The 23264-nt window shown below is 36.4% G+C and overlaps 1 protein-coding gene across 1 annotated transcript in view; it reads left to right on the top strand.

The window, feature by feature from the left end:
• The first annotated feature begins 5899 nt into the window (after positions 1 to 5899).
• LOC149803228 (nuclear pore complex protein Nup85-like) overlaps positions 5900 to 23264 on the top strand; it is a 101207-nt gene continuing 83842 nt past the window's right edge. The window contains exons 1-5 of the mRNA XM_089952859.1: positions 5900 to 5963; positions 12231 to 12330; positions 12805 to 12909; positions 17794 to 17854; positions 22115 to 22185. Coding sequence (XP_089808985.1) covers positions 5931 to 5963; positions 12231 to 12330; positions 12805 to 12909; positions 17794 to 17854; positions 22115 to 22185 — 370 coding nt within the window. The 5' untranslated portion in view covers positions 5900 to 5930. The remainder of the gene's footprint in view (positions 5964 to 12230; positions 12331 to 12804; positions 12910 to 17793; positions 17855 to 22114; positions 22186 to 23264) is intronic.

The following is a 23264-nucleotide window of genomic DNA, read 5'->3' as shown; positions in this document are numbered from 1 at the left end:
ATGGGTTTGTTTATTGTTTCTTAGCGTATGTTGAGAGTATAGTTTGGGTTTTGTAACCGCTCACGTACGATTGTGTGGATAGTAGATTATGGATTTGGTTTTAATGATTTGTGTGTGTAAATAGTAGATTTGGGGTTTGTTTATTGCTGGTTCACGTATGTGGATAGTAGATCATATGAAATGAGAAAAGTAGGGGATGTTTTCCTTCACGTCCGCGCGTTGTTTGCTCATGATCTAGGTAAGATCAATTTTGTTTTAGGGGATGTTTTCCATCACGTCCGCGCTTTCACTATAAGAACCCGCAGTATTCGTCGTTGAAACCATTCTACAGAGAATAAAAAAGAAGATGGAAGTGTCCCAACTGTTTAATGATTTAAGGCATGTTTATTTTTGGATGGTAGATGGTGAATATGGAGCTGAAAGGATTGAAAGAGATTGGAGGTTAAGAACCAGTGTGCACTACGTGAACGAACTAAAATTAGCGAGGGAGATGATAGAAGGATTAATTGAAGAAGAAGTGAAGAGATTGAGAGGGCTAATAAATTCCAATTATGTCAGAGTGGGAACATTAAAAGAGGCCCTGGAGAAGGTAGAAGAAGTAAGAAGGTTTTTGGAAGAGATAGAAAAAAGGTCAGAGTGGCCCTTTGTCAAAAGGAGTGTTGAAAGATTGAAAAAAGGGGAAGAAAAGATGAGACAGGTGATAGATGAAGAAGTGGAGAAAATAAAGGACAGGTGGGCAAAAGATAGAAAAGAAGAAGAAAATAGAAAGAAAAAGGAAGAACTAGAGAAACTGAACGCTAACTGGATAAAAGTCCAACAGAAGTTCCTAGCCATGGGTCACCCGGACTGGATATCGGAAAGTGAAAAGAAGAAGAAAGGAATGATGGAAAAAATAAGGGGATGGATAAAGAAGTTGAGGGGTTAGAAGAAGAAGAAACCCAAAGGCCCTTTTCAGGGCCACTCATAGGTCTCGAAAAGAGATTGACTTTCAATTACCAACCCCTTTTTAATTTCATTTTTTTAAAAAAAAATCCCATGTTAAATTCCCCTTGTCCCTAAAGTAGTTTTTTTTTCTCCCATGTTAAATTCCCCTTGTCCCTAGACAAGCCCAAACTCTATTCCCATGTTCAATTCCCCTTGTCCCTAGAATTGCTTTTTTCTCCCATGTTAAATTTCCCTTGTCCCTAGACAAGCCCAAACTCTATTCCCATGTTCAATTCCCCTTGTCCCTAGAATTGCTTTTTTCTCCCATGTTAAATTTCCCTTGTCCCTATATCGTCCCACTATTTATTCCCCATGTTAATTCCCCTTGTCCCTATATCGTCCCACGATTTTTCCCCATGTTAAATTTACATAGTCCCTATATCGTCCCAGGGGTGTTTTTAATGATAAGTCCCATTGTCCCTATGGTGTCCCCCTTAACTACTCCCGGGGATTCTCTTTCTTCTTTACAAATTGAGAAGGCACCTTGTAGACGCTTCTGTCAAACTGTTTCAGAGGGCCTGGATCAGTTAATTCAATTACTATTCATTGACTGAGTGATGATGGAAAGGCAATGGCTGGGGTTGATAGTGCGTGTTGATCTATTAGTAAGCTGCCTATTAAATCTGCAAAGGTTTCCGGGCACTAGATATCCCCCTTTTTTTTCTCCGTATTAGTTACCGCTTTCTTGATCCGTTGTTTTGTTGACCTGGTTTTACTTCTTATAGATTATCCCTTTTGCTGTCTATCATGGTATCGAAATCTTCTATGAAGGTTGTAGCTGAAGCTGGATGTCAGCTTAGTTCTCAGAGTCCTAACTCTTGTGACTGCTGTCAGGCAAATTGGCTTGTCTCATTAAAAAAAAATCAGAGTGACTAATTTCCACCGCCAACAGGGATATGCTACTTGTTAAGGTCAGGGCTTTTTACACTCTGTCACCTGTTGTTTACTGTCCGGCTCCTGGACAACCAGCTTTTCCCGTTTAGCTTTTTCCTTTTGCCTGTCCCCTTGCTGTTTAGCTCGCGATTTCGGATGATGTGTTGTTATCGTTGTTATTGGCGGTACATGTTGTTGTTAAGCTCTATGCTGTCCTTGGGATGCCTTGGGTGGGATGCTATCTAACTGGGTATGCGTAGATTGTTCCCTTTATTGCTCCACTCACCCTCTCCTTTGTCATGGGATGGGAACCCCTTATTCCGCGTGTTTTTCTTTGAGCAGATTTCTCACAAATAAGTAGAAGAACCGTCTTCGTTTCTTGAGTCCTCAGACTCCAACCTGATGTAAGTGTAAGACATAAGTGTTTGATCATGTTCATTGCTAGTGTCATTTTCTTCTATTTCAGTAGCTTCTATGCACGCTGAAAACTCTGACAAGACTGGTGAATACTCCTCTTTAATGCTTCCAACGTGAAGGAATGGATCTTCCAGCCAACCTTGATGGTTACTGAAGAGAGAAAACAGATTAAGTAACAATTACAAAAGGCAAAATCACCCAGACTGGAAGACACGATATTCCAATAGTACTCTAATATGGACACCGAGGTGAATAACAGAGCAAGAAATAACAACCGGTACTACAGTGAACAGAAATATAACAAGCAACAGAGAGACAGGACATAAACCCTCTCTACAAAATTACAACGAAACGTTAAAGAGACTACAGGACAGGTCAGAATGTACCGCCGAAGCGTGCAGATAGCGAAATCTTCTCCGACGGAAGGAAGAAAATAGCGAGATGAAAGGAACGCTTACAAAATGTAATGAACATACCAGACCCACCTGTCACAGCCTTAATCCCAGACGGTGAAGAGAACCTCGACATCAGCACGGAGGACATCACCGGGACCGACAAACCCAACATATCATTAGAAGAAAAAACCACAGGAGCAATGAGAGAGTTAACAAAGCGCCAGGAGAGTGGAAAACTGGAACCTTGGTGACTTTTTGTAACAACTGGATAGGCATTGTTCTGCTATCTTTCACTAGCAGAGTATTCAGAAAAATAATTCTTAAGAGGCTCACCATTGCAGCTGACGATAATATTAGAAAGCAGCAAGCTGATTTCAGTGTAAATCCTCCAAAATGATTTAACCAAAATTTCTTCATGTATACCTCGTCTTGATTATGAGTCAAACATATTCACACAATTAGGTTTGACTACTACATGAAACTCTATATAATTTTATGTATTTAATTTGTTTTGTGTGTGTGTGTGATCTTTGTTCATAACTGAGGGTAGGACCGTGTGACTGTCTGACTAATGTATTTTTTTAAAACAACATATCACATGGTGTGGCGTTTGGTAGGGTTGGGGAGGGGTGCTTCCAATATACTAGGAAGTGAAATTAGTGATAGAGAGAGGTAAGGATCCGAGCCCCCAGTCTGCAATGCCGACAGTTAAATTATTGAGAACACAAAAGGTGAAATTCAAAAGAATAACAATTTAATATAATTCAATATTCAAATGATAATAATTTCCCAATCACTCTTCTTTCTCTCGACCAAGTGATAGCCTATTGCATCCTTTGATTTATAGTGTGAGATCGCTTTTCCACCTGTCCTTGTTTTCTATTCATCTGTATCTCTCATATCCCGCCAATTTCTTCCCTCCTAACTCCTTCACCTATTTTGCTCCTTCTCCAATTCCTCCTCCTCGACTCCTTTTCATCCCCCTCCTTGACTCTGCTTTCCGACTAGCCCTCGATTCACAATCGACTTCTCCACTAGTCTCTATTCCGTCTCACTCCTAGAGACTCGGGACTAAACCACACCGGAAGTCTGTCCCCTAAAAGCTTCATGTGAAAACACAAGGACATTAGCATATTTCCTTTACCATCTCGTCTCACACTAAACCAACAATCACTCATCAGATAAAGGCTATTACATTTTTGGGTCACGCATTCGTGCACATCAAAATACCCATACGCTCTTGTATGGTAAACAATGTCGTAATAAAAGCACGGTATCAACTGCGGATTATACAGACATCAATAAATTGCGTCACATCAGTATATATATTCTTAATCTCATTATACTGAACAATATCACATCGATCAGACGCATTTCTGTACATTACATTCCCATTAGTGTACACAAATATTCAAATATCCATAATAACTAATTTTACACACTGCAACCATTTTCCAAAGTTACAATTCAATTCAGCAGTTGCAAAATGTAGAATATCACACAAATAAATGCGTTAGTTTACTACGAAGTAACCAATTAGCGAATTACAATATTAATTATAACCACGAGCTAGCAATCTACATAATTCTTTACATAATCATAGCTCATTTCTCAAATACGCATGTAAATTAAACACTACAAAGGTAATTCTACGTACTAACGATTCTAGTAATGAAGTATACATACTGCACACAATTACAATTACAATGCCGTAATAGTCTGCAACAATCGAGCAAACATCTCACTGACCTTTTCGGAGCTTTGTCTTTCCTTAGAATTTCCTATGTTTTCCCGCCAATTTACGAGTGGCTTTCCCGAAGTTATTGCTTTAACTTTCCAGCACGATGTTTCACAATTACTGAAGTTTCTAGTCTAAATTACTCAATTAAATCCGGATTGAAATGGTGACCACACCTTCCCTCAGTTCCGATTGGATATCGATTCTACCATGTTCTATTCAACTTAGCAGACAATGCTCCGGCCGTCTATCAACATGGTGAGATTTACGACACCAATAAGGGTCATTTGTTCTTGAACAAAGCTTTCAACGTCCACATATGATTTTTGACACCCACCAAAGCTGGCTCTTGTAACATTTACGAATAGGACCAGTACATCCGCGGAGTCTAACATATATACACGGCTTCTAAACAATTCCGGGGGAAGGCAACGTGACACATGGTTAATTTTTGTCTATGACTGTAGGTTCTATTTTAAGACTATTATTATGTGAAGGTAAACATGTTTACTTTGACTTGAGTTCAGGACCTTGGGTTTCCTCTGGGAATTCCTGGTCAACTTGATGTTTTAGTAATAGACCTAGTCTTTTTTTTTTTACAATTTACATGATCTACAAATTAACTTTTTACCCTTATCCTGGTCCTCTTATTGTGTCTTAGGTTTTTATATGCGTGAAAAGCAGCACCACTCGAGGCAAGATCAACGCGTGGAGTTCCCAGTTATATATCCTAGTTAAACGGTCTCCACGGCTTACTCTTACCTTGGGGTAATGTTACTTTCCACGCATGCATCTGCGATTTAAAAATGTGTCAGTAACCGATGGATACAAAGTTGTTCTTTTCTGACAGGGATTAATACAAAAAAGTGAGTGTCTGAAGGATTTGATGAAATGGGTCAAACGAAGCGGGGTTTTACTTACCACCCGCATACAAAGGTCAGTCGAAATAAATTAATTACTAGCAAGCGGCCAATAGTCAGAGCTGATGGGATGATGAGCGCTTCATTCCAAATTGTGTCAGGCACGGTTTGTCTCCGCTACCAGTATTAAGGTAAAAAAAAAAAAAAAAAAAAAAAAAAGGAAACAAGAAAGAAAAAAAAAAAGCCGAGATTTACTTGCTGATCTACCATTTCATCGGCAATGAAAGTGTTGACAACATCTTACCTTTAACATTAAATAATCTAATGTTTGCATGAAGTTTGAAATAAAATAGCATTAAAGATTTTGAAAACTTAAGAAAAATTGTAAAGTTTATCATGATTCCGTTCTTTGCTTACTTTTACGTAATGAGTCGTTTTGGGATAATTAAATGTCCATTTTCCCATTAGAGGCAATAGGATTGAAACATGGAAATCATTACAGTATCTCGATTACGTCATTAATTTCAAAGGTATATATTTACAAGAATTTTTTTTAAAAAATTCTCCTTCCGATTTCGTGAAAAATAATTCCATTACGCTCTGGCGTATGATATTTTCTTAGTAGTAGCAAAGGGTCACTCTTCAAAGTGGAGTTAATCCAATATGGCTGAGCGGGAAAGAGATCTACACATTCTGGTAGGTTTTCATTGTTTAATTTAAAAACACACATACTTATACGTCCAGGCGTCATTTTTTTTAAAACCGCTATAAGATCTCGCATAAATATATATCCGAATGGGCTATTATTTTAATTGCAAATTCAGGACATGGTTACTACACTACTGTTCGTGTAGCCGGGAACTCTGTTATTGCGGTACTTATGTTGTTATCGGTACATATCAAGATCGTTTTGTTATTGCTGCTTACTTTGAATATGCAAAGTTTATATGGCTATTCTTATACAAATCTTTGTCAATCGAAGCCCCTAAATGTAAAATAAAACAGCACATGGTGGCTGACCCAGATTAACGTACCATTAAGGGAACAACTATATATTATCGCGGTAATGATTAAATCGAACACAAATGTAATTAAAGTTGCATCCATGAATAACAACATTACAAATTAAATACAAATATTATTTAACTTGATCTTAATTTTAAATGCAATTTGGACAAAGAAATATAAATATACAAAAAATTATAATATTATTTTTGAAATATTACTAATGTAAAGAAAGTTTAACTGTTATTGTTTTCCTATTTATTTACGATATGTATGATCATAAGCAACATTTTGTCGATTTTAGTCCATATTAGTTACCATGGAATGAAATTTTAAAAGCTTAACCTTGTCAGGACATGTACATTGCCATCAGTATATGACCTATAAATCATCAAACCTCAGATGCTACACTGAATTTATTTCATAATCAATGCCAGTGCAGGTATAGTAAGTTTGACAGGAGTTTTGTATATGGTGATCAACAGAATTGTATGCACCTTACAAAAAAAGTGATGTTCATTGTTTTTCAGTGTAATTTTAAATGTTGACATTTAATAGGAAATTGTGCTGTAACATATTTTTGTCCTTACTGGCTACAGCTTTACATCTTTGAACAACCGCTAGATGGTGGGTCTCCAAAATCAATCAGAAATCCACATATCATCAACTGTCCTAACTTCATGCCAGTTTTATTTTATTCATATCCTGTGTTTCTCGCGATCTCATGTGCTTTTCTTGAGATCCGGGGTCAGTACATTTGCTTGACAGTGACAGTAAGTGCTGATAAAGAAATATTTATGAAAATAAAATATAAATACCTGCTACAATACCTGAAACTTGAAGTAAATCACAATGGAATGTCAAATTTCAGGGGTCTCTCCAGGTCCATTACTTTCGAATGCTGTTATCAATGATATCTTCTATATTATTACCTATGGCTCTTTATATAAGCATGCAGATGAATATACCTTGTCTTTCTCACTGGATTTTGAGATTAATTAACAATATTTAAGCAGAATCCAACATTCCCATTGACTGGCTATCAAAATGCAAACCAAAAATTCACTAGTCCCACACCTTTCTCTTCACTAGTCCCACCTTACTTTTCACTGGTCCCAAAATGGTAATCACTTGCCGAGATTTGATGAGACGTATGTACTTAATCCATAGGGAAAAAAATAAAAAAATATACAACATAATTATTTCTTAAAAGAATTTAATTTTTCAAAAACATTGGTTGGTATACATTTTGGCCTCTTCAGGTTCATGTATATATGTTTTAGCTGATGGGTTTGAAAATATGTCCATGTATATTTTTCTGCCACTTGCACCAGCAGTTGATAGCTGTGTCTGGGTTAAAGTCATCAAGCTTTGGTACATTTGCAGAAATGTTCATTAGCATTTGTAAACTCTTTTGGTTTAAGGAATTCCTTAAAGACGTCTTGATTAAGTTCATTGAACTAAATCCTCGTTCACACTCAGAAATAGCTACCACACACTCAGTATCCATGTTATGTTTTATCCCTCCATTTTCAAACAAATTTACCTTTGCCGAATTGCCGTTATTACCTTCCTTGCGAAATAATTTAGAAACCTCATTTTATCCATAGAGTAACTATCAGCTTGCTTGACAGCTACTTCTAAAGTGATCATAACATCAATTTTCTCTTTTAAATACGAACTGAAACAGCTCATTAATTAGCGTAATTATTTCACTTCAAGCACAATATCACACATGGACGTTAATCATCTGTATAATCAATTATAAATTAAAGAATCATTACTGTCATTTAATCATTTCATAAAGGAGACCAACACTGATGTCGGTAAAGTACCTTTCATTAATTTAATTACACTGACTCGCTGGATTAAAATCATAGTGAGCCGCTCGTTATGATCTAGATTGAGTATACTCATTGCAACAAAACCACTGACGACACTACTAATTGATCATACTGGCTTTCTTTTGTTTGATATGTTTTGATTTGCCGATAATTTGGTCGCTTAGCCCAATATGCAGTCAAGCGGTAACAGGATGTAAATGTATACGTGAAGAGGGGTAGAATCAAGTATTCAGTACGCCCAGAGGGCATGATTGGCCAAATAAAAGCAGATATAGTCATTAAAGCACGAAAATAAGGACTAGCCCAACTTTTTTTAAAAAGCACTCGTCCCAGACTAGCGACTTGGAAAATTTTACTTGTCCGACTTAAAAAATGACTAGTCCGGGACGTCGGGCTATGGGATTTGCTCAGCCCTGACTTGCTTTGCTTAAAAAGACATCCAACATGAAGCCTGTACTAAACATAAGCTGTGCTGTCATGAATTGTGAAGAAACTGTTAAACAACTAGGAATTGACATTGACTATCAACTGCAATTCAGTTCACATGTAAACAAGGTAAGACACCTTCAGTGCAACTATCAGTCTGAAAATTATTTTTCAGAAGGTAGACTCAGCAGTGGACAACCTTACTTACGTTTATCCTTTCCAGTGTCATTTTCTGCCCCAATGCCTGGCATTTCTGCACTGCTCTGGTGGCCTAGTGGTTAGAGTGTCTGTTTCGAATGTATGAGGTCATGGGTTCAGTCCCCAGTCGTGTCATACCAACGACTTACAAAAATGGTACTAACAGCTGCCTCGCTTAGCACTCAGCATTAAGAGGTTAGTGTTAGGACTGGTCAGGATAATGTGACTGGGTAGGACATCATGCTACATGTCTGTGGCATGATGTCCCAGTGCTAGACATCACTATAAACTGCCACACTGCAAACATCATAGCGATATGACTGAAAAATTGTTAAAGCTATGTTAAAAATCCAAATCACACACACACTGGCATTTCTGCATTGAAATCAACACTACTGAATGTAATCTTATGGTGTATGATTTCTCCCTTGATATGTGTTTTTGGAGTCATTATTTTACTGCCTAAATAACATCACTGTGTAGTATGATCCAGGGTTGACTAAGATCAGAACAAGAAGTTAAATTTTCAGGAATACCATGCTTACTTGGCAGCCCATATTGTAGTCCTACAATGTAAGACATTGACCCTGATATTTATGTTTTGGGGTCAAGGCCTCGCTGCTGAAATAATGGTGCTGTATAGTGTGTTCCGATGTCGATTAACATCAGAGTGGTAATTCAAATTTTTAGGAATATCTCACACACTTGGCAATCCATATAGACACATTTCTGCAAATTGAAGTCATAATGTTTCAGTCAGACTTTACTTTGATGTCCTTTAAAAAAAAAATTCTCACAAGCAGTGGACATTTTTTCAGGTTACGTTGGCCTCCCATTTCAGTTGTCTGGAATGTAACCAGGATTAAAAACTAACCTTTTTAAGTAGGAAGACCTGATAGAAGGTCCTTTCCACTTAATGAAAAAAAATTATGTAACCAAACCTACACAATAAAACAAAACACACAAAGTTGTTATTTATTACAGTTTACATTAAATTCATCACCAGTTTATATGCTTAGTTTTGTAATACTGACAAATCTTGAGTATGGTATTTATCATCATTATCATCTTAGTCACCCTCATCACTGACACACCATTTGTTCCCATTGCAACAGTCTTTTTCATCCATTCACACCCATATCTCTCTGACATAAGGCTCATTATGGCATGTGATGGTTATGCTGTCTGCTTTGTGTACATTTTTTATACCAGTAAAATGAATGCAAAATTGAATTAAAAAGATTAAATAAGCTAGAACGGATCAAAAGTGAAATTAGTGGTTTGAGGGTTTACAATAAATAAATGGTATGAATATAAATTTAAATTGCTAGTACATGTATATAAATGTAATGGATTTAAATTTCTGGTTTATTGGTTTAAATTCAATAATATAAAATGAAAGTTACTTACATTTATATTACGCTCGAAAGATGAATGAACATATACAATTTCTGCCTCTTTGGAAGACATATTAGTAGCGCCATCACTAATTAGACTGGAGGAAATTATATGGTCCTGTTCTGACTTACCAGTATTGGTAATAGCTCTGATAAATTTCTAACAATATTTGTGATTTTAAAACAAGTATTCAGTCATTAAACAGACCAGTACCCACCCATCCCTCATCAAATTTCTCAGTGCCCAGTGAGGATCACTGACATTATTTCATATTGTTAAGGGGGGGTTCCTCAGTAACTCATTCCCTTGCTTATAGTGCCGTCTATATTTTTGGACCCTGTTATGTGCAATTTATTCAAAGAGGTGCATGGCACATGAAAAAAACTAGGCCAAAAAAGGAGGTAGTTATCATTTTAACTAAGATGGCAAACAGTCCACTAGAAAATGTAAAATAAAGAATGTAAACAATATTTTAAATCTGTTTCAACAATGATATACAGCAGTTATGATATTAAATAAGAGAACTATTTCATTCTTTTCAGTATGTGTTAAAAAAAAACATGTTGAAGATTTGTAGGCTGATCATACTTGGCTGTTGCATTGATACATATAGGCCCATATTAATACCTCATCCATGAAGTAGGATTGCTAATACATGTAGTAGTACTTGAACACCATAGTGATAGTAGGATTACTTATAGTAGTACTAGGACACCACAGTGATAGTAGGATTACTTATAGTAGTACTAGGACAACACAGTGATAGTAGGATTACTTATAGTAGTACTAGGACAACACAGTGATAGACAAGGACACTGCAGTCTTGGGGATCCTATTCAGTATTCATGAAGTACTGAAATAGCAATTCCAGTACAAGGAATATATTCCCTGAAATGGTCAGTTTTACATAGTTATTGTTCTGTCTCCATATCTTACTAACATTCTTCATTAAAGATTGTTATGAAATATATATGAAATAAAGTCAATAAATTATCCTTCTAAATTTGTATTTGTTAGTGTTGTTTATTTAGATTTACACCTTATCACAGGTTGAAAAGTAAATAACAGGTAATTCATGTTTACCATACAAAATCACCAAGTTCAGTGACTCGTGCATAATATTATTGTTCTTCACATACCATCTTAATTCCCTAAATTTTGATCTTTAATTTGATATATTAATGACTATATGAAAGAAGCATGCCTGCCTTTGCTTCAAATGTAAGAAACATTTTGGTTTTTCAACTAGAATTGAATATTTAATGGTATTTTTAAAAAATGTTTCTAACCAGTAGTTTAACATCATATCAGTCAGTAAATATTTGCAATATAGTTGTGTCTTATGACTTGCAAATAAAACCATTTAAATTGATCTGTAGCATTTATTCATATATTTGTCTTCATAACTGTTTGAAATTGCAGTTAAAATTAGACGTTTTCTCATTCAATTCTAATTTTAAAAAATTTACTTTTTGCAGCACATGTAAACAATTCAGTTACATATGTTATAATGATTATAAATTGTGAATTACAATAATTGTATAGGATAAATTTGCTAGTTTATTGTTCCTTTTTATAAAAAAAAACTAAGGTTAAAAATAACTTAAAATGAGCAATGCTCAGAAAGTCCTATAGCTGAATGCCCTCTCATTTCAGATTGAGCCCCTCCTTGCCTGTCAGGCTTGTTGAAACCAATATAATATGCCTGAAAAAACAGATCACACTGATGAAATACGGAAATTTATTTTCAAGATGTTGAATGACTAGTAAATTATTAATATTTATACTTAAACATATTTTATAATTTTGTTGAATAGTGCAAATAAAACAATCATGATAAGATAACAGTGTAAATAAAAATAATAACTGTGGTACTATTCAGTGCCTTGTATTTATTTAAAATCTAATTTTGAAAAGTAAACCTCTTTACAAAGGCTAGTTTTGTTTGCATTTTCCCATGGGTGGCTGCTTTTGACAGGTTTTACTTCATTTTATTTAGCTGACGCTGCCTTACAGCACACAAAAAAAATCGCTTTTTTTAATACCTGAAAGAATCATACAGTAATTAGAATATTTGTTATGCTCTTTGCAGAGGTTGCCTGGAACAGCAGGTTGCTATGGCTTACAGGCCACCTGGGGACTGGGGAACCAGCTGTATGTGTTCCCAGGACGAAATCCTTTGCTACAGGAGGGTAAGTCTTTGTTAGAATAAAGCAAATTTCAAGCTTTTTCATAAAAATCATTAGAAAGATCATGTCATTTTCCCACAAAACTACATTCTGTCAGTGTATTTTGCATGTAAATCATTTAGAAGGAGATAATTTTTTTATTTTGTTGCCTTATAATTGAAAGAAAAGTGAATAGTATCTTTTCTAACTGAGTGTTACATTTAAACTAGAGATTTTCAGCTGTGTTTCTACAAAGAAAAAGGCTTAATTGTAATAAAGGGCATACCAAAGTGTAAAATGAAGACAGAAATGGATATAGAACTTTAAATATTAATTGAAACTAATGTCTGGAGATCTCAGATCACATGTCATCATAAATACATTATGCAGGCAAGTATAAAGTTCTGATAATTATGATACAAACTTTATACATTCTTTATACACTTTATACATTTTTTTAATGCTCAGTTTAAATATTTGATGTTGTGTTTATTCTAGGTGGAGTGCAAGCTCATGACCCAGAGGCCACTGAAATATCTGAAGTGCGCTGGGACACAGACATGCATGGCAAATTTATACGGAGACTTGTCAATCAATCACACAGTAAAAATCCACATTATTATTCTATCATGGTCAGTAATGTAGACTAAAGGGAAAAAACACATTTTGTGGTGCAAAGTCAGATACTGGGGTATTATAATCAGCAAAGCCATGAGCAGAACATATTTCATATAGAGGAATCACATTAATGTTAGGAAAATATACTCACAACCTCTTGAATCCAGTCCTCCTGATTGTCTTTCCTACATACATATATGATGTTGACAGAGCAAAGAAAGATTTATCCATTACAACTGGATGTTTACCATTTTAAACTTTTGCTTTGGTATAATCAATATTGCCTCAAATGGCCTCTTGATATTAAAAAAAAATCAGTATTGTACCCATCCATGTTGAAAGTCAGTATAGTATTGCCTATGAATGTATTGCAACATGTTGGAATCATTATTATTTTTACTTTTGATCAATATTATTATGAATTTGTCTGGTTTTGTTTCTCTGACATTTTGCTCCAACATGGTATCACATTTGCTTGTTGGTGGCTTTTTATTCATGCACACTGTCTATATGTTTTGCTTGTTTAGTAACAAGTATTTTGCATTTTTTTGTATTTAAATTCCAGTCAGACTATACAAATTTTAAACGGCTGTCTTGCTTGGAGCAAGCTAACAGGAATTTTGAACTTGCCATGGGGTAATTTGTGCTGTCCCCACAATATGACAAATATTTATCAAAACTAAAATATAAAGAAAATACATTAAAATAATGTGTATAATGTTTTAAGGAAATATAACTTTCATCTTCATGTTATTTTTGTTTGCACCATGAAATAATAGGTAAGTAATGAAAGTTATCAAAAGATATATGTAAATCGTACATGTAGATAGACATTTAGATGAGGAAAGTAAGGAGTAATTAGAATGAATATATAGTTAAAAAAGCAAATACAGACATGCATGTATAAAAATAAATAATTGGATAGATATGTATTTGGTCTTCAGAAATGGCTATGTTTTTAAGAGAGGGTGATGTAAACTTCTTAACCAGAATATTTAAACTACCATGAACAGAACTTCATTAACTTGATTTTAATTATATTGTAATACATAGTAACAGTTTTCATTTTCTATGTTTTGACTTTTTCATTTGATCATGCCTATTTTAACATAATGTTTAGACAGAAGAGAAGGTAAAACCATGTCCCTCACTGAAATAATCTAGTATCAGACAACTCCCTCTTTATCCTTTTCTTATGGTAGTTTTATGTACATTCACTAAAACACTGGAAACTTTAGAACAAAATGCTTGGTCACTAGTAACTGTAGCCTTGCATGCCAACCTCTTTTTGGAAGCCCCATTCAGCCTGCTGAAGGAGGAGTCTCTGTCACCACCTGCCCTTTATTGTTTGCTGTTTGTTGCATTTGTTATCCTTGTCCATTGCTTTATCAGTGGAGCTTCTCCACCTCCACAGGTATGTTGTTCTGGAAGCATCCAAGGTCTTACTGGAACACAGTAAAGACCTCCTGATGGTTGCTGTCCTGGAGGCATAGACTCTTTTCAGAGGACTCATTCTCAATGTGGCTTTTCAGGATTTGAGAGACCAGCAAAATCAGTTCCTCACATCCACTCCTGGACCATTGAAACCTGTGTAGAAGTGAAATCATCCTGACCAGCTGCAGAGTTAGTCTGCAGAGTTCTTCAAAGCTGTGCAGTCCCAGTCAAAACAACATCCACATTTTAAAGATTTTTCTAGGCAGTCAGGCCTGAAAAGAGACCTCTGCTGAGGCAGAGGGAGGAACAAAAAAGGGCAACAGTAGAAAACCCTAGGGACTAAACCTCTTTTCAGAAGCTTGTTCCAGTATAACAGATGATGGTTGCACCCTTTCCTTCATTAAAAGTGGATATTGGCTTCAGTTTGGGGATCATCTTTAGTAAGGTCCTTCATATATGCTTACTCCACTTGAATTTAGTGCAGTTAAAGGAAGAGGTACATTCCCTTCTCTTGAAAGGTGCAGTAGAGTGGGAATCTTAAAAGATGGAGTCCCCCCCCCCCATTAGGAATGCCATAAGACCAGGCAAAGTGCAGCTCCATTGATCTTCGTGATGCATACCTTCACATCTGTATCTTTCTCATTGGAAGTACCTCTGGTTTTGCTTGGAAGGGGAGGTCTTCCAGTTTTATGATCTGTTGTTTCGCCTTTTCTCTGCACCCTATGCATTTACATGGGAGTAGATGTGGCCCACTTAAGGTCACTGGATATCCCAATCCTCCAATATTTCAATGAATGGTTGATCCACAATGGCCAGCTAGAGTCCCCCAGACTAGATATGTCTCATTGATCTATAATGACCAGGGTGGAGTATACTCTGTCTCAAAATTTTGTCTGCATAGGCATGAATTTCCTCATAGATGGAGGATTGGATTCAACAATATCTTGTCCCTGTTGGAGGTGTTGAGAGCCAAGACCACATTGTCATTTTGTCTTTTTCTTCTCTGCAGTTGAGTTTGAACTCAGCAACAGTCCTGGCTCCCAAGAAAGGAGAAGATAGTCCCCAAAGGATGGTCTCAGCACTAATCCATAGCAGATTCCCTTTCCAGATGTTGGGGTGTACCATTGGTTGACATATCTAGACTAGTTTCTGTCTGGAGTCCTGATATATGCCCCTGAACCCCACTCTTATATGTTTGCAGACACATCAGATTCAGGGTGTGGTACTCATCTGGAGCATGAGGGACAGATTCCTCAGGGTTCATGGTCCAATGATGAATCTGTCTTCTGCATCAACAATTTGGAAATGAAGGCAATGTTCTTATCCATTCAAGGGTGTGTCTACAAATAAGAGGTCACTACATTGTGGTCCTTTGATGACAGCACAAGAATAATATTGTGATGGTGAGACTGTCAAGGTAGGGGAAGACAGTCCCCAATGAATGGTCTCAGTGCCAATCTATTGCAGAATTTCTTTTGTGACTTGGGGGATACCATTATTGGACTTGTTTGTGAAAGGCTAAGTAACAAGCCCCCCCCCGCCCCCTTACATTTCCCCAGTCACTGACAGTAGGAACAGGGCAGTGGATGCTTTCAGCCCAAAGTGGGATACATGTTCCCTCCCTTCAGAATGAAACCACAGGAAATTCACATAGTCAGGATCTCCACTGCTCAGTTTATTTTCATATTGGTAGCCCTTCTGTGGCCCCAACACTCATGGTTCATTGATCTTTCAGACAAGATGGTGGACCATCTGAGGACATTATTTTCATATTGGTAGCCCTTCTGTGGCCCCAACACTCATGGTTCATTGATCTTTCAGACAAGATGGTGGACCATCTGAGGACATTACATAAGAAGAGAGACATCTTATTGCAGTGCAGTTTCTTTCCTGCACAACAGCCTGCAGATTCTATGCCTTCACACTTGGCTTATCTCAAGTGACCTCACCATGGGGATAAGCAAAGTCACCAAGTGCATCATTCAGTCCAGGAAACAATCTATATCTATTATGTCTATGATGCCAAGTGAAGATTCTTTTGTGATTGGTGCAGTAAGAAATGTGTTGATCCTCTTTGAGCACAGTGGCAGATTTTCTTCTCTTCCATTTTAAAGAGAACCGATGAGTCACTTTCTCTCATTTATCAACCAGGTCTTTTAAGCAAAAAAATGGGCTTCTAACAGTTTCCTAACTGAGGTCCCAGTTTTAGTCATATCTGTGCTACTGATGGTCATGATAGACTTTATGTCCAGTTATGGCTTCATGCCTTTATTTTTGTCAGCTTCTAAAGTGAGGAGAAAGGGTAGGAAGTGTCCTTTCTTCCCTCTTTAAGGGGCCTAGATGTTAGAGCATCTGCCTCGGATGCGGGTGGTCGTGGGTTTGATCCCCAGTCAAGTCATACGAAAGACTTACAAAATGATACTAACAGCTGCCTCGCTTGGTGCTCACAATAAGAGGTTAGTGTTAGGACGGGTTGGCCTTGTGTCAGGATAATGTGACTGGGTGGGACATGCGACATGATGCCCCAGTGCTAGGCATCACTATAAAACTGCCACACTGCAGACATCATATGACTGAAAAGTTTTTAAAGCTACATTAAAAATCCAAATCACACACACACATACACACACCCTCTTAAGGGTTCAGCTGATACATAAGCTTTAAGAAGTTAAAGGTAGATAGGTATCAAGAGAGGGACCTAATTAATGCCCATGAGGTTTGAACAATTGCTACCTCATGGGACTATCTAACACATTTGTTTTGGAGGCTGTGATGAAAGTCACATTTGATCGCACAAAACCTGCTCTATTTGCCTTTCTTTGTTGGCGTCATTGGGTCTGATTCTAATAGTTCAAAATGTTGCACATTTGGATACCATCCAGCAGTAGTTACCTATTCTACAGTGAGGCTAAGTATTCCTGTTTTTCTTTTGCCACTTTTGGGATAATCAGCCTCCAACCAAACTGAAAAATTTAGCTGTGCAGAAGCAACAGGTTATGTATTACTGATATTAAAATTCAGTTTATGGGGGGGTTGTAAAATAAATTTTAGCTGTTGCTATTGCCAGATTCCTTTCTCCTAGTTCACATTTCCCAGGGTGGCTGAGTTGTCCAGTAGCACTTGCATTTACAGATCTCACCTCAGTTTGCATGCCTTTCTTGGCTCAACTAGCATGCTTGTCATGTGCTGCAAACTGTTTGCTCCTTGGCCTGCACCGATAACTCACTAGTTTAGGCTATGTCCTGAAAAAGAACAAAGGATAGTGCATATGGGGAAGATAACTATGGGGTGAATGAGGGGCATTCTTGACTTCTTGAACTTTCAGTCACTGTGTGGGAGGATTGATTCTCATCAAATGGTCATAGTAGCAGTAGCAATAGGTACGTACTATGTGATTCAAATTAGTTTTATCCCACCACAAAATCCACATTTCAGACATTTTCATGATGCTACAGAGCCAAGCAGCTGAAGCTTCAAGTGCAACCCTCAAACAACAGTAAGTATACACATCTTTTAACGTTTAATATTTGCTTCATTCATACTAGACTGAACACTTCTGTCTGAACAACACTTAATATTTCAGAAAGTATATCAAAGAAGAAGTTTTTCCTTTTTTTGTGTATACCATTGGAATTTCATCTGACTGCATGTTCAATTTGTGACAGTGAAGATTCTAAGTGATATATGCATACATCTGTATACATTCAATTTGATCTCGATTTTCTTCAGTTATGTTAATTTGCTTGTCAACATACCATCAACCACTCCGGTGGCCTAGTGGTTAGAGTGTCTGCCTTGGATGCTGGAGGTCATGGGTTTGATCCCCAGTCCCCAGCCAAGTCATACCAAAGAAAAATGAAATGGTGTGATTATCTTTTATTTGCTGATCTCAAACTAGATTAAATAAGTGTGTAGACTCGCTGCAATTTTCATCATTAGGGCTAAGGCTGAGGTACTTATATTCTGTGCAGTTAGAACTAGCTGGTCTCATTCCTGTTACAATTAAGATCTCAAAGAAATTACTATAATGCATTTTCCATTAGCAGGTTAGGTGATCATTTTATGAGTTGTACCATTATGTAGGATTTGACAGTTATGAAAGAGTCGGTTAATTTAAGGTAGTTTCTGTTACATAATAACGTTTATTACAGTGTTTGATTGATCAAATGAAGTGAGTTCATACGACCGAGGCCGCTAGATTTTAAGTTAGTCCGATTTTTGTACCTTTTATCTTTTCTTTTATATCACCTCCTTTTATTTATTAAAAAGACTTTTTTAACGTGATAATATAAAGGAGGCCAGCTTTTAATTCAGTGCAACAATACAACAAATACTTCTGCAACTCGGTTTTCAAAACACGGTCGGTACTTAATTAGGTTCTCAGAGAAAAGCGCGCGGACATGGCTGTTATGGTAGATTGACACATTTTACATTTAATTAGAAGAGGACACATTGCACTTATCAGGGATGGTCCTGGCTTTTATAAAAGCTGTCGCCAAAAAAATCGCCAACCTCAATATTTTGTCGCCAATTTTCAAAAAGTGTCGCCAGAACAAGTAGTGTGCATTTTTTCAAGTGTTAATTTAGTCTATTAATGTAACAGGCAATGAAAATTACAAAAGATGGGTTAGTTAATACTCTAATTACAACAAGCATTAACAAAGTGTTACATGAAGATCCGTCGCGATTTTAGGGCTGCCCACTTGTTGAATGCAGTTTCAAAGTCTAATTTTTCACATCTGTACATGGTGATTCTCATTAAATTCTCGAGAGATGAGATGCAGAGTTTATTTCTGATGTCAGTTTTTATGAGGTTCATCTTACTGAATCCACGTTCACAGTCTACAGTGCTGATAGGTGACACCAGTAGCCTCTCAGCAGCCTCCCCCCCCCCCTTATGGCTAGCTTCACAAAGATTGTAGTGAATTGCTTCCTAAATCCCAAGAATGATCACTGAATGCTGTATAAATTTTCTCGGCAAGCAAAATAGGATCTCCATTCCCACGAATGAAACTTACATGAGTCAACACCTGGCAATATTGGACTGTACATATAAGCATAAATTCACACCCAATTTAGGGATTCTTTCACTCCTGTATTTTGAGAAATAAATAATTATTATTAATTATGCAAAACTTTTTTTTTTGTTGCTATTTCTTGTTGTGGAGTTTAAGTCTCTGCAGCGGTAACACGGATTGATGGCAAAAGGAAAAGATCAATGAGTAAAATGTTGTACTGGCGACAGATATAATTGTGATTGAGATTTTTTCCATTTGCTTTGTATTTATACACAGTAGTCGATACTTCAGAGGTTATCAGTTTTCTATGAAGGTTCAGCAAAACTATTGTATTGGTATATGTAAAAAAAAAACAAACAGAAGGATTAGCCATTCAATTAATTGTATCTGTTCTATTCGCGTCTTCAGAAGTCGGTCAGTTGTAGGTATAGTTCGGTAGCATGATTGACTGTATCACAGCATACAGTACTCAGCCCAGATGTCAGCATAAGCAGATTATGATGTAACAGTGCACTGTAAAGTTGGGGGTTGTCAATACGAAGAAAGGATCATTTGTGTAACAGATTGATTCCAATGCATTGCTTAGTCAAGTTTGTGGCTTCCAAAAATCCAGTCCAAATCCATGATTGTATGTACAAATTAAATAACCAAAAAGTCTGTCGCCAAAAAAATCACCAGATGGGATATTTTTGTCGCCAATAAGGAAAAAAATCGCAATTTGCGACATTGGCGAAGCCCAGGACGATCCCTGACTTATGATGATTACACTTAAAAGGAACTAAAAGATGGAACTAGAACACAAATTTCAATTGATAAAAAAATGATTTAACTTGTATTTATTTATTAAAGTACTGTCACCACTTGGCGTAAGTGACATTTCCATTGATTAAAATTTCCTTACATGTCGTTAACTGCAGTGTACTAGGAATGTCGTTTTGAAAGAAAATGTAAAAAATTGTATGATGTATTTTTTAATTTGATATTTCATAATGTTGATTGAAATTTCCAGGTCCTTTCTACCGTTTTCAACGATAAAATGAGTGATACATCAAAGTTTCCATTACCAATTTTGATCGCGATTTTCTTCAAGTTCAAAGAAATAGGGATACATTTTTGGGGTATTTTCAGTTTGAAAAAATGGGATCCACGCCTGACACTGCGTTATAAGCGGGTTCGCAAGTTCTCGAGGGAGTGGTATATCCGGAAAGAAACTGTCACAGTAGCCAGTTAAACAGTACAGTCAACTCCGCTTATGGACATAGCCTCGGGACCAGACCCAAGCTATGCACATAAACAGCGTATGCATTTAAAATGGAATTCATGTATATTTACAATGAAAAATGCGACCATACTTTTGCTATGCAGTTAAGCGATATGCATTTAAGTGGAACCGACTGTATATCAAGATACTGACACACAGTGGGTTAAACTGAGTATATCACAAAAGAAACTGACAATGACTGGAGAACATGTCTGAGTTTGAATGGTTGTGTTGAAATTGTTTCTGGTGTATTTTTTTATATTATTTTTCATTCTTTTCCTGAAGAGAACTGTTTCATCAGCATGATAAATTTCATAAATATTGTATGTCAGTACATAAATGACATTTCTGTAGAAACGTCCTAACCTTTGGTATATATTGTAAGTAACTCCTGTAAGTAGCTTTATTTGGAAAGTAGTAGTCTCTGTCATCTGCCTACAGTTTTGACAGTGTCTGTCTTTTCATCTGTACCTGCATTTTGGTCATTGGTTAGCAACCATTGGTAGTTCTTTGAAGATCTCTTTTAGACATGTAGGGATTCAATAATGTGCTAGCGTCTCTTGACAGTTTTTGTCCTTTGTTTAGGGCAATTAGGTTTTATATGGTTATTAGAGGGATACTGGATAAATATGTAAATAGTTATCATTCTAAGCATTTCACTCCTTGTGTGTGTTTGACTCTTTGTATATTGTTTAGTGTCCCCTTAGGAGAATATTACTTTATGTTGCTACGTAGGGAAACTTTATTATTTTTCCTCTGCCGTTTTCCAGAAGCTTTCTTTTTATATAAGATCTTTGTTTTTGGTTTGCATTCCCATTTTGTTTCTTTTGAATTTCTTTGGAATCCAGTGAGTGCCAAAACCAAGGTCATTGGTTGTGTTAGTGTTGTTTAATATGCAGTAATATTATTTAATTTTGACTAGAGTAGTTTCCTGTTCAACCAGAAATTTATTAGGGGCAAATAGATTTTAGAGCCGTTTACCTGGGAACAACAATGTATTAAACAAATAATAAGTATAATGTTAATCACACTGACAATACTGATTTTATACTGCTAATTGTTGATGTATTTAATCATACTAATTATTTTTTTCATTCAGTAGCCTACAGAATATACAGTGAGCCATGATAGCTTAGGTGGTAAGGTGTCAGACTCATAACCCAAGGGTTGTGGGTTTGATACTTGCCCAGACCAGAATGGGTTGGCTTTCTCTGTGTCCTTGGGAAAGTCGTTTAGCTTCCATTTCCTCTGCATGATAAAGCCTCCCCCCCCCCATTTAGCTTCCATTTCCTCTGCACGATAAAGCACCCCCCCCCCCAGCTGTTATTCACCCCCATCTACAGTAGTTCAGTTTCTTTAATGATAAATTCCAAGGGCATCACATAGTACATAATTATATCTCTTTTCACAAAACCACGTTTATGCTCAACACTATGATTAAAGTTATGATAAGACTTTTATTTAATTTGTCCAACAGGTTGGTGAAGTGCAGCAAGCAGTACAGATCAGTCATGAAGGCATGTAGCATGGAGCTTCATGAGGCATCAGGTTTGCACCTATTGTCTATTTTATGAAAGTTATAGTGCTTAGAATGATTATCATGATATGGAGTTATAGTAGGTTGAATGATAAGTAAGTTATTGTGTTATGCAGGGCTTTCCTTATCAGCCAGGAGCTGGATGATTTACCTGGACATCTTTAGTAGTGAATTTTTGTCTTGAAATATATTCAAAATATGTTACACAAATCTTTCTTTTTATTTATTTTGTATCATTAAAACTTTTTATGCCATATATAGCTGTAAATTTGATTAGTTGTTCCAATACTTCCTGGTCAATATAACATACAATCATGGATGTAAATTCTGCAGTTCTAGATCAGTGCATAACATTTTCAGAACTGTTTGAAATGAATAAACTTGATTGGTTGGTAATTTTTTTGTAGTGTACAATCTATATCAGACTATCTTGCATCTGATACCTTTATGCTAAAGTAATTGTTGTAATGCTGTTCAACAAGTGATTCTACTCTAATGTTAGGTTTGACAGTATTGACTTTCATTTACAAAACATTAAGTAGTGGTGTTGTTTTTCTTTGTCTTCAGAATGTCAATATGCAATTTGTAAATTCAGGTCTGATGTCTTTATTATCAGGCCATTGTTGTAATGAAATCTTTAGCCTATAAAAACAGAGACAAAAGGTAGAATTGATATTACTGGGAGTACTTAGAATTGATGGTACTGGGAATATTTAGATACTGATGATACTGGGAGTACTTAGACTTGATGGCGCTGTGAATACTTTTAATTGATATTACTGGGAGTACTTAGAATTGATGGTACTGGGAGTACTTAGAATTGATGGAACTGTTAATACATGTAATTGATGGTACTGGGAGTACTTAGAACTGATGGCACTGTGAACACTCAGAATTGATGGTACTGTGAATACTTAGAATTTATTTTACTGGGAATACTTAGAAATGTATGGTACTGGGAGTACTTAGAAATTGATGATACTGAAAGTACTTAGAAATGTATGGTACTGGGAGTACTTAGAAATTGATGATACTAGGAGTACTAAGAAATTAATGATGCTGGGAGTACTTTGAACTGATGGCATGGTGA

Source organism: Sinohyriopsis cumingii, chromosome 3 (genome assembly GCF_028554795.1).
Source record: "Sinohyriopsis cumingii isolate HCF-2022 chromosome 3, ASM2855479v2, whole genome shotgun sequence".
NCBI lineage: Eukaryota > Metazoa > Mollusca > Bivalvia > Unionida > Unionidae > Sinohyriopsis > Sinohyriopsis cumingii.
Note: the sequence above shows the minus strand (reverse complement) of the source record. Positions and strands in the feature narration are given on the sequence as shown.